Here is a 13,061-nt window from a genome sequence, read left to right on the forward strand (position 1 = left end):
ATCCTAACATGATCCTAGCATGATCCTAACATGATCATAGCATGATCCTAACATGATCCTAACATGATCCTAGTATGATCCTAACATGATCCTAGCATGATCCTAACATGATCCTAACATGATCCTAGCATGATCCTAGTATGATCCTAACATGATCCTAGTATGATCCTAACATGATCCTAGCATGATCCTAACATGATCCTAACATGATCCTAGCATGATCCTAGTATGATCCTAACATGATCCTAGTATGATCCTAACATGATCCTAGTATGATCCTAACATGATCCTAACATGATCCTAACATGATCATAATTTAACATGATCCTGTTATATCATAACTTAAACATGATCCTAACATGATGACCCTAGCATGATCCTAACTCAAACATGATCCTAACATGATGATCCTAACATGATCCTAACTCAAACATGATGATCCTAACATGATCATAATTTAACATGATCCTGTTATATCATAACTTAAACATGATCCTAACATGATCCTAACATGATGGTCTCAACATGATCATAACTTAAACATGATCCTAACATGATCCTAACATGATGATCTCAACATGATCATAACTTAAACATGATCCTAACATGATGATCCTAACATGATCCTAACTCAAACATGATGATCCTAACATGCTATTATAATGTCCAGATCCATGTTAACTCTATGGTTGTACAGTGTGTCTGTAATAACACACTGATCCTCTGTCATAATAACAATAATAATAAAGTGTATTTAAATGATCATTATGTAAATCCTCGACGCTCCGTTTGTTTATTGTTGTCGTTGCTTCGCACACAGCCAGAGACATAGAGAGAGAGAGTTGCAACACGCTTTGCTCTATGGGCTATAGTCCCAAACATTGGAACTATCTGATAGAGACAGACAGAGCACTTCTGCATTCCATCCTTACTCTGCTAGTGTCGTCACTCTCATATTACACCACGCTACGTACAGCCTAGTAGTTGAGCTGTGATTGGCTAGCCGTCTGCGTCTGTCACGTGATGACAGTACGGCGTGCAGTGAGGGACATTTCGTTTCACCCACTGATGCTGCAGACTGTACTTGGCCGTACGACGGTGTCGCGCTCCGGAAATAGACGATATGTGTCGGCTATTTTCGGAAAATATATTCCGAAAATATTATATATATATTTCGAGCATAATTGTCAATTGATGCATAAAATCCCATCTATATTTATGTTTTCACTAAATAGTCAGATGAGAGTTTGTAAATAATAATAAGAACCAAATTGTCTCCATGCTGTTATAATTATAATGTTTCATGTCAAAACCATGGTGGAAAAGGTACTATTTTTTTTTTACTTAAGTAAAAGTATCAATACCACCACAGTGTAGAAATACTCTGTTACAAGTAAAAGGCATGTGTTCAAAATGTTACTTGAGTAAAAGTACAAAAGTATTCAAAAAGCATCAAAATATACTTAAAGTATCAAAAGTACTAAATTGTTTGAAAATAGCAGATCTACCAAAAAAATAGCAGATCTACAAGCTCACAACGCGTTGTGAGCTTGTAGATCTGATATTTTCAAACATTTTAGTACTTTTGATACTTTAAGTATATTTTGAATCTATTTTCAAATAGCCTAGGTATAAAATAGGGCCTAAAGTGGGTAATGTATGTTTTATACACCTTCAGGAGGCTGCACAATAAATAAACGTATATGTACAGTAAATAAACGTATATGTACAATAAATAAACGTATATGTACAATAAATAAACGTATATGTACAATAAATAAACGTATATGTACAATAAATAAACGTATATGTACAATAAATAAACGTATATGTACAATAAATAAACGTATATGTACAATAAATAAACGTATATGTACAATAAATAAACGTATATGTACAGTAAATAAACGTATATGTACAATAAATAAACGTATATGTACAATAAATAAACGTATATGTACAATAAATAAACGTATATGTACAGTAAATAAACGTATATGTACAGTAAATAAACGTATATGTACAGTAAATAAACGTATATGCACAATAAATAAACGTATATGTACAATAAATAAACGTATATGCACAATAAATAAACGTATATGTACAATAAATAAACGTATATGTACAGTAAATAAACGTATATGTACAATAAATAAACGTATATGTACAATAAATAAACGTATATGTACAATAAATAAACGTATATGTACAGTAAATAAACGTATATGTACAGTAAATAAACGTATATGTACAGTAAATAAACGTATATGTACAGTAAATAAACGTATATGTACAGTAAATAAACGTATATGTACAATAAATAAACGTATATGTACAATAAATAAACGTATATGTACAATAAATAAACGTATATGTACAATAAATAAACGTATATGTACAGTAAATAAACGTATATGTACAATAAATAAACGTATATGTACAGTAAATAAACGTATATGTACAGTAAATAAACGTATATGTACAGTAAATAAACGTATATGTACAGTAAATAAACGTATATGTACAATAAATAAACGTATATGTACAATAAATAAACGTATATGTACAATAAATAAACGTATATGTACAGTAAATAAACGTATATGTACAATAAATAAACGTATATGTACAGTAAATAAACGTATATTTACAATAAATAAACGTATATGTACAATAAATAAACGTATATGTACAGTAAATAAACGTATATGTACAGTAAATAAACGTATATGTACAGTAAATAAACGTATATGTACAATAAATAAACGTATATGTACAATAAATAAACGTATATGTACAATAAATAAACGTATATGTACAGTAAATAAACGTATATGTACAATAAATAAACGTATATGTACAGTAAATAAACGTATATGTACAGTAAATAAACGTATATGTACAGTAAATAAACGTATATGTACAGTAAATAAACGTATATGTACAGTAAATAAACGTATATGTACAATAAATAAACGTATATGTACAGTAAATAAACGTATATGTACAATAAATAAACGTATATGTACAGTAAATAAACGTATATGTACAGTAAATAAACGTATATGTACAATAAATAAACGTATATGTACAGTAAATAAACGTATATGTACAGTAAATAAACGTATATGTACAATAAATAAACGTATATGTACAGTAAATAAACGTATATGTACAGTAAATAAACGTATATGTACAATAAATAAACGTATATGTACAATAAATAAACGTATATGTACAGTAAATAAACGTATATGTACAATAAATAAACGTATATGTACAGTAAATAAACGTATATGTACAGTAAATAAACGTATATGTACAATAAATAAACGTATATGTACAATAAATAAACGTATATGTACAATAAATAAACGTATATGTACAATAAATAAACGTATATGTACAGTAAATAAACGTATATGTACAATAAATAAACGTATATGTACAATAAATAAACGTATATGTACAGTAAATAAACGTATATGTACAGTAAATAAACGTATATGTACAATAAATAAACGTATATGTACAATAAATAAACGTATATGTACAATAAATAAACGTATATGTACAATAAATAAACGTATATGTACAATAAATAAACGTATATGTACAATAAATAAACGTATATGTACAATAAATAAACGTATATGTACAGTAAATAAACGTATATGTACAGTAAATAAACGTATATGTACAGTAAATAAACGTATATGTACAGTAAATAAACGTATATGTACAGTAAATAAACGTATATGTACAGTAAATAAACGTATATGTACAATAAATAAACGTATATGTACAGTAAATAAACGTATATGTACAGTAAATAAACGTATATGTACAGTAAATAAACGTATATGTACAGTAAATAAACGTATATGTACAATAAATAAACGTATATGTACAGTAAATAAACGTATATGTACAGTAAATAAACGTATATGTACAGTAAATAAACGTATATGTACAGTAAATAAACGTATATGTACAGTAAATAAACGTATATGTACAGTAAATAAACGTATATGTACAGTAAATAAACGTATATGTACAGTAAATAAACGTATATGTACAGTAAATAAACGTATATGTACAGTAAATAAACGTATATGTACAGTAAATAAACGTATATGTACAGTAAATAAACGTATATGTACAGTAAATAAACGTATATGTACAGTAAATAAACGTATATGTACAGTAAATAAACGTATATGTACAATAAATAAACGTATATGTACAGTAAATAAACGTATATGTACAATAAATAAACGTATATGTACAATAAATAAACGTATATGTACAATAAATAAACGTATATGTACAATAAATAAACGTATATGTACAATAAATAAACGTATATGTACAATAAATAAACGTATATGTACAGTAAATAAACGTATATGTACAGTAAATAAACGTATATGTACAGTAAATAAACGTATATGTACAGTAAATAAACGTATATGTACAGTAAATAAACGTATATGTACAGTAAATAAACGTATATGTACAATAAATAAACGTATATGTACAATAAATAAACGTATATGTACAATAAATAAACGTATATGTACAGTAAATAAACGTATATGTACAGTAAATAAACGTATATGTACAGTAAATAAACGTATATGTACAGTAAATAAACGTATATGTACAGTAAATAAACGTATATGTACAGTAAATAAACGTATATGTACAATAAATAAACGTATATGTACAATAAATAAACGTATATGTACAATAAATAAACGTATATGTACAGTAAATAAACGTATATGTACAATAAATAAACGTATATGTACAGTAAATAAACGTATATGTACAATAAATAAACGTATATGTACAATAAATAAACGTATATGTACAGTAAATAAACGTATATGTACAGTAAATAAACGTATATGTACAGTAAATAAACGTATATGTACAATAAATAAACGTATATGTACAGTAAATAAACGTATATGTACAGTAAATAAACGTATATGTACAGTAAATAAACGTATATGTACAGTAAATAAACGTATATGTACAGTAAATAAACGTATATGTACAGTAAATAAACGTATATGTACAATAAATAAACGTATATGTACAGTAAATAAACGTATATGTACAGTAAATAAACGTATATGTACAGTAAATAAACGTATATGTACAGTAAATAAACGTATATGTACAGTAAATAAACGTATATGTACAGTAAATAAACGTATATGTACAATAAATAAACGTATATGTACAGTAAATAAACGTATATGTACAGTAAATAAACGTATATGTACAGTAAATAAACGTATATGTACAGTAAATAAACGTATATGTACAGTAAATAAACGTATATGTACAGTAAATAAACGTATATGTACAATAAATAAACGTATATGTACAGTAAATAAACGTATATGTACAGTAAATAAACGTATATGTACAGTAAATAAACGTATATGTACAGTAAATAAACGTATATGTACAGTAAATAAACGTATATGTACAGTAAATAAACGTATATGTACAATAAATAAACGTATATGTACAGTAAATAAACGTATATGTACAATAAATAAACGTATATGTACAATAAATAAACGTATATGTACAGTAAATAAACGTATATGTACAGTAAATAAACGTATATGTACAATAAATAAACGTATATGTACAGTAAATAAACGTATATGTACAGTAAATAAACGTATATGTACAATAAATAAACGTATATGTACAGTAAATAAACGTATATGTACAGTAAATAAACGTATATGTACAATAAATAAACGTATATGTACAATAAATAAACGTATATGTACAGTAAATAAACGTATATGTACAGTAAATAAACGTATATGTACAATAAATAAACGTATATGTACAATAAATAAACGTATATGTACAGTAAATAAACGTATATGTACAGTAAATAAACGTATATGTACAGTAAATAAACGTATATGTACAATAAATAAACGTATATGTACAGTAAATAAACGTATATGTACAGTAAATAAACGTATATGTACAGTAAATAAACGTATATGTACAGTAAATAAACGTATATGTACAGTAAATAAACGTATATGTACAGTAAATAAACGTATATGTACAATAAATAAACGTATATGTACAGTAAATAAACGTATATGTACAGTAAATAAACGTATATGTACAGTAAATAAACGTATATGTACAGTAAATAAACGTATATGTACAGTAAATAAACGTATATGTACAGTAAATAAACGTATATGTACAATAAATAAACGTATATGTACAGTAAATAAACGTATATGTACAGTAAATAAACGTATATGTACAGTAAATAAACGTATATGTACAGTAAATAAACGTATATGTACAGTAAATAAACGTATATGTACAGTAAATAAACGTATATGTACAATAAATAAACGTATATGTACAGTAAATAAACGTATATGTACAGTAAATAAACGTATATGTACAGTAAATAAACGTATATGTACAGTAAATAAACGTATATGTACAGTAAATAAACGTATATGTACAGTAAATAAACGTATATGTACAATAAATAAACGTATATGTACAGTAAATAAACGTATATGTACAATAAATAAACGTATATGTACAATAAATAAACGTATATGTACAGTAAATAAACGTATATGTACAGTAAATAAACGTATATGTACAATAAATAAACGTATATGTACAGTAAATAAACGTATATGTACAGTAAATAAACGTATATGTACAATAAATAAACGTATATGTACAGTAAATAAACGTATATGTACAGTAAATAAACGTATATGTACAATAAATAAACGTATATGTACAATAAATAAACGTATATGTACAGTAAATAAACGTATATGTACAGTAAATAAACGTATATGTACAGTAAATAAACGTATATGTACAATAAATAAACGTATATGTACAGTAAATAAACGTATATGTACAATAAATAAACGTATATGTACAATAAATAAACGTATATGTACAATAAATAAACGTATATGTACAGTAAATAAACGTATATGTACAGTAAATAAACGTATATGTACAGTAAATAAACGTATATGTACAATAAATAAACGTATATGTACAATAAATAAACGTATATGTACAATAAATAAACGTATATGTACAGTAAATAAACGTATATGTACAATAAATAAACGTATATGTACAGTAAATAAACGTATATGTACAGTAAATAAACGTATATGTACAATAAATAAACGTATATGTACAGTAAATAAACGTATATGTACAGTAAATAAACGTATATGTACAATAAATAAACGTATATGTACAGTAAATAAACGTATATGTACAGTAAATAAACGTATATGTACAATAAATAAACGTATATGTACAGTAAATAAACGTATATGTACAATAAATAAACGTATATGTACAGTAAATAAACGTATATGTACAATAAATAAACGTATATGTACAGTAAATAAACGTATATGTACAATAAATAAACGTATATGTACAATAAATAAACGTATATGTACAATAAATAAACGTATATGTACAGTAAATAAACGTATATGTACAGTAAATAAACGTATATGTACAGTAAATAAACGTATATGTACAATAAATAAACGTATATGTACAGTAAATAAACGTATATGTACAGTAAATAAACGTATATGTACAATAAATAAACGTATATGTACAGTAAATAAACGTATATGTACAATAAATAAACGTATATGTACAATAAATAAACGTATATGTACAATAAATAAACGTATATGTACAGTAAATAAACGTATATGTACAGTAAATAAACGTATATGTACAATAAATAAACGTATATGTACAATAAATAAACGTATATGTACAATAAATAAACGTATATGTACAATAAATAAACGTATATGTACAGTAAATAAACGTATATGTACAGTAAACAGATGGTGTTAAGCTTAGAGGATTTAGGGGACATCTGTCTCTAGTGCCACATCACACCTGTTACTTCTGTTGTTGTTATTAATCAATCACCATGGCAACGTGCTCCTGGACAGGGTTAACACCATATTTGGGCACGGGTGGTGACGTCATCACGCTTTATAAAAATGGCCGACTGGAACGCCATGCTTTTAAACAGCAGCCGAGCGGAGCGGTCTGTGTGCCTTGAGACGTCGTTCGTTCCTCTAGTGAAGCACAGCGATGCCGAAGAAGACCGGTAAGAAGGAGGCTGCCAAGGCCCGCCAGCGTCATAGCGGAGAGAACGGGGCCGAGAAGACGAACGGAATGGACCGCTTGACCAAGTATCTGGACGAGTGCCACCTGGCCGCGGCTGAGGAGGCGCGCTCGGTGACGGGCGTGCTGGCCTCCCACCCCAACAGCACCGACGTCCACATCGCCAGCCTGTCGCTCACCTTCCACGGCGTCGAGCTGCTGACCGACACCAGCCTGGAGCTCAACACAGGCCGGCGCTACGGTCTCATCGGCCTCAACGGCACCGGGAAGTCCATGCTGCTGTCGGCCGTGGGCCGCCGCGAGGTCCCCGTGCCGGAGCACATCGACATCTACCACCTGACGCGGGAGATGCCCCCCAGCGACAAGACGGCCCTGGAGTGCGTGATGGAGGTGGACGACCAGAGGATCGCGCTGGAGAAGGAGGCGGAGAGGCTCGCGGGCGAGGACTCCGAGTGCGAGAAGCTGATGGACCTGTACGAGCGCCTGGAGGAGCTGGACGCCGACCGGGCAGAGGCCCGCGCCTCGCAGATCCTGCACGGCCTGGGCTTCGATGCCGCCGCGCAGCGGAAGAAGATGGCGGACTTCAGCGGCGGCTGGAGGATGCGCGTGGCTCTGGCCAGAGCCCTGTTCATCAGGCCCTTCATGCTGCTGCTGGACGAGCCCACCAACCACCTAGACCTGGATGCCTGCGTGTGGCTGGAGGAGGAGCTGAAGAAGTTCAAGCGGATCCTGGTGCTGGTCTCGCACTCCCAGGACTTCCTCAACGGCGTGTGCACCAACATCCTCCACCTGCACCAGAAGAAGCTGAAGAACTACACGGGCAACTACGACCAGTACGTGAAGACCAGGGAGGAGCTGGAGGAGAACCAGATGAAGCGCTTCGCCTGGGAGCAGAACGAGATCGCTCACATGAAGACGTACATCGCCAAGTTCGGCCACGGCTCCGCCAAGCTGGCGCGACAGGCCCAGAGCAAAGAGAAGACACTGCAGAAGATGGTGGCCTCGGGCTTGACCGAACGCGTCGCGGGCGACAAGACCCTGTCCTTCTATTTCCCTCCCTGCGGAAAGATCCCTCCCCCCGTTATCATGGTTCAGAATGTGAGCTTTAGATACAGTGATGGCGCTCCCCACATTTACAAGGACCTGGAGTTCGGTATCGACCTGGACACTCGAGTGGCGCTGGTCGGACCTAACGGAGCGGGGAAGTCCACGCTGCTCAAACTGCTGATGGGAGATCTTCTCCCCACCGACGGCATGATCCGCACGCATTCCCACGTGAAGATCGGCAGATACCACCAGCATCTGACGGAGCAGCTGGAGCTGGACCTGTCTCCTCTGGAGTACATGATGAAGTGGTACCCAGAGATCAAGGAGATGGCGGAGATGAGGAAGATCGTGGGACGCTACGGCCTGACGGGGAAGCAGCAGGTCAGCCCCATCAGGAACCTGTCGGACGGCCAGAAGTGCCGGGTGTGCTTCGCCTGGCTGGCCTGGCAGCACCCTCACATGCTGTTCCTGGACGAGCCCACCAACCACCTGGACATCGAGACCATCGACGCCCTGGCCGACGCCATCAACGAGTTCGAGGGCGGAGTGATGCTGGTCAGCCACGACTTCAGGCTCATCCAGCAGGTGGCGCAGGAGATCTGGGTGTGCGAGAACCAGACCATCTCCAAGTGGAACAAGGACATCCTGGCTTATAAGGAGCACCTGAAGCGCAAGATCGACAAGCAGCAAGCAAGCACATAACATCTACACATCTGATGAGGAGCACCTGAAACACATGATCCACAAGCAGCAGGCAAAGCGCATAACATCTAAACTAGGACTAACGCTCTGGAGCTGCTGTATTTACCGTACCGGAACTGAAAGGCTGGCTCTCCTAAGAGCTGTATTAGGTTTGCATTTCAGGAATAAACGTGAACAGAACTGAACCAGTGTCTCATTCATCCTGATATACTTTCATTATTTCAGTTTAACGATGATGTCCCCCATCCCAACCTGACCCAAATCCCCCCCCCCCCCCCTTAAACTGACTGATAGATTACACCTGAAGCATCACAGTGCATTCTGTTTTATGACATTGTTTTTTTTTCCTTGTGTTAAAGTAATGCCTTCTCTCTGCCAGGGTAAGGCAAAAATGAAATAATGTTTTTGCCCCCGTCTGTGTGTCTGTCTGATCTGGGGATGATCAGCACCACATGTCTCGTGCACACTGCCGGTAGAGCAGGGAACACCTCTACACATGTTGTCCACATGTTCTACATTATGTCTTTATTTAAAAAAATATTCAACTTAAAATGTATAATGGAAGTGTATGACGCTGGGCTGAAGCATACGCCCATATATGGAGTCATATGTTTAGTCATAGATACATATGTCATATATGACTGACATCATAGACATACTGTAGGTGAGTGATCATAGCCTGAGCACAATGTAAACTCAATAAGGTTTGTCTGCGTATGTTCAGTCTTTGGGTACGTAGAAAGGCGCAGTATATATTTGAGGTAAGATAAGATGATATAGCCTATTCAAGAGCCCTTAATTAAACACAAGCAGCTACTCTACCTTTTTATTTTAGAAAGTTAGAAACAAAACACACGGTGGAGAGACTGGGCTTTGAGTGACCTCTGGTGCATCAGCATACTTAATATGGAGAAGAGTTTGACACTTTGACAAAGACACATGCAGATGTCCACATCTACCACAGATGAAATATGATCAATACAAGTCCAGTTTTTTCTAAAACCGTTCTGTTCATCCACCAACACATTATTGAACTCCAGATAATCAGTAAGTCTTGAAGAGGATCTTCTTTCTTCCCTGTTAGATTGCACACTTCTGTGTAACAGTCCTTGCAACCAGCTTGACGCACAAAATAAGTCCTCAGAGACAGTAAACAATTAACAAAGGTGCTTTACTTAAGATTAAACAGTACAACTTATTTCTTGTGAATGTGGTAAAAAAAACGATGTTGCTCCCAACACTGCTTCACTCTAATGACCCAACAGTAAACCCCACCAGAGCAGGTGAGTTACTAATCTAATAACAAGGGAGCAACCCATAGGCTGAGGCTTAATTACTTACAGGCTGTGACCCAGTACAAGTCATACCAATATGGCTCTTACAAGTCTCTTATTCAAACAGCTTATAAACTGTAGGGCCTACTGAGCAAGCTGATGGATACAATTTATACATTTGTTATATTCTATTTATAGATTTAGATTATTATTACAAAACATACAATAACCACTTCAGCCCTATACATATTTCGGCTACAAGCTCGTTTTCAAAAGATCTTTATACATTTGAGAGAGAGAGAGAGAGAGAGAGAGAGAGTGTGAGTGTGTGTGTGTGTGTGGATTGCCGTCTTATTAGTTCCTCATTGGTGTAATGTACCATAGAGGTATAATATTGTGTGTGTGTGTGTGTGTGTGTGTGTGTGTGTGTGTGTGTGTGTGTGTGTGTGTGTGTGTGTGTGTGTGTGTGTGTGTGTGTGTGTGTGTGTGTGTATATATGTATATATATATATATATATATAAATATATATATATATATATATATATATATATATATATATACATACATACATACATACATACATACATACATACATACATACATACGTATATACGTATATACGTATATACATATATATATATATATATATATATACATATATATAATGTACCAACCAGCCACAGAGATAAGGTCATTTCCCCATTTTAAAGCCTCGTTCACGAGATACTAGTTAAAATATAGACTCTACTGCCCCCTGGTGGTAAGAACGGTACTGATGTCTGTCAGGTTAACACTGTCAGTCATGAGAACCACTTCCGCTGCTTTTCAAAATAAAACCAAAGCTCATGTTGTTAGCTGTTAGCAACAATGCTACTCGTGTTTTTATATGTAACTCTATGGCTTCCAAACATTAAAGATAAAGAGTGGGTGCTTATAGAACAATATAACAACGAACGAAACCTCTTGGTGTTTCTACATGAATCTACAAGCTCACAATGAGACGCATTGTGAGCTTGTAGATCGGCTATTTCAGCGCGCGACATCGTCATAGTATGTGTATTTGTAAGCGTTCAAAGAGAAAACGGAAGCATTCACGTGTCATTCTATGTAAAGCGTGACACTTAGGTGTGCGGGAAATGTAGTCCTTTCTAGTGTAGTTCTTCAAGTCACCCGTGGTAGCTGGGAAATATAGTTCTTTAAATGTAGTCCATACAGATTGTAGTTTTTCTAGCCACCCATGGTCGATGGAAAATGTAGTTCTTTAAATGTAGTCCTAACCGCTACCTGTGGTGTAGTATGGGAAATGTAGTAGTTGAATGAAGTTCTTCAAGCCACTCATGGTGGATGGAACATGTAGTTCTTAACTGTAGTCCTTAGCGTTACGTTACGTTCGACGTTTGACATGTCATGTGCTTGATGACGTCGAGTGTGACGTGTGTCTGTTTATGTAGCTAGCAGCTAGCTGCTTTATGCCCAAAACAAACTAACAAACCAATGAGTGGAGGAGGAATTAACAATACAAATCATCATCTTATTATGATGACGCTCTTTATAAAATGATTAAATGGACTAAATATCTATAAATAGTGTTTGTTGAGTCACTGCGTCATAGTTATAAATAATATACTTAGAGTAGACGAGACATAGAGACGAGAGTAGAGTTTGTCCACTAGAGGGCGACACAGTCCGTAGAATAACATTAGAGGCTTCATAACCTTTGGTTTTTATTCTACAGCATTACATTTGATATCCAAAGCACAGTGTTGATAAAATAACTGGTGTTACTGATCATGTGTATTGATCATATATACCCC

General features: G+C 33.6%; 1 protein-coding gene across 1 annotated transcript; it reads left to right on the forward strand.

The window, feature by feature from the left end:
• Nucleotides 1–8,190: 8,190 nt before the first annotated feature.
• LOC311037316 (ATP-binding cassette sub-family F member 2-like) lies at nucleotides 8,191–9,972 on the forward strand (the record flags this gene model as incomplete). The annotated part of the gene is made up of 1 exon (XM_084046444.1): nucleotides 8,191–9,972. The coding sequence occupies one exon, from the start codon at nucleotides 8,191–8,193 to the stop codon at nucleotides 9,970–9,972; it is 1,782 nt and encodes a 593-aa protein (XP_083902570.1).
• Nucleotides 9,973–13,061: the final 3,089 nt, after the last annotated feature.

Source organism: Gymnoscopelus microlampas, assembly GCF_963454915.1.
Source record: "Gymnoscopelus microlampas genome assembly, chromosome: 21".
Taxonomy (NCBI): Eukaryota; Metazoa; Chordata; class Actinopteri; order Myctophiformes; family Myctophidae; genus Gymnoscopelus; species Gymnoscopelus microlampas.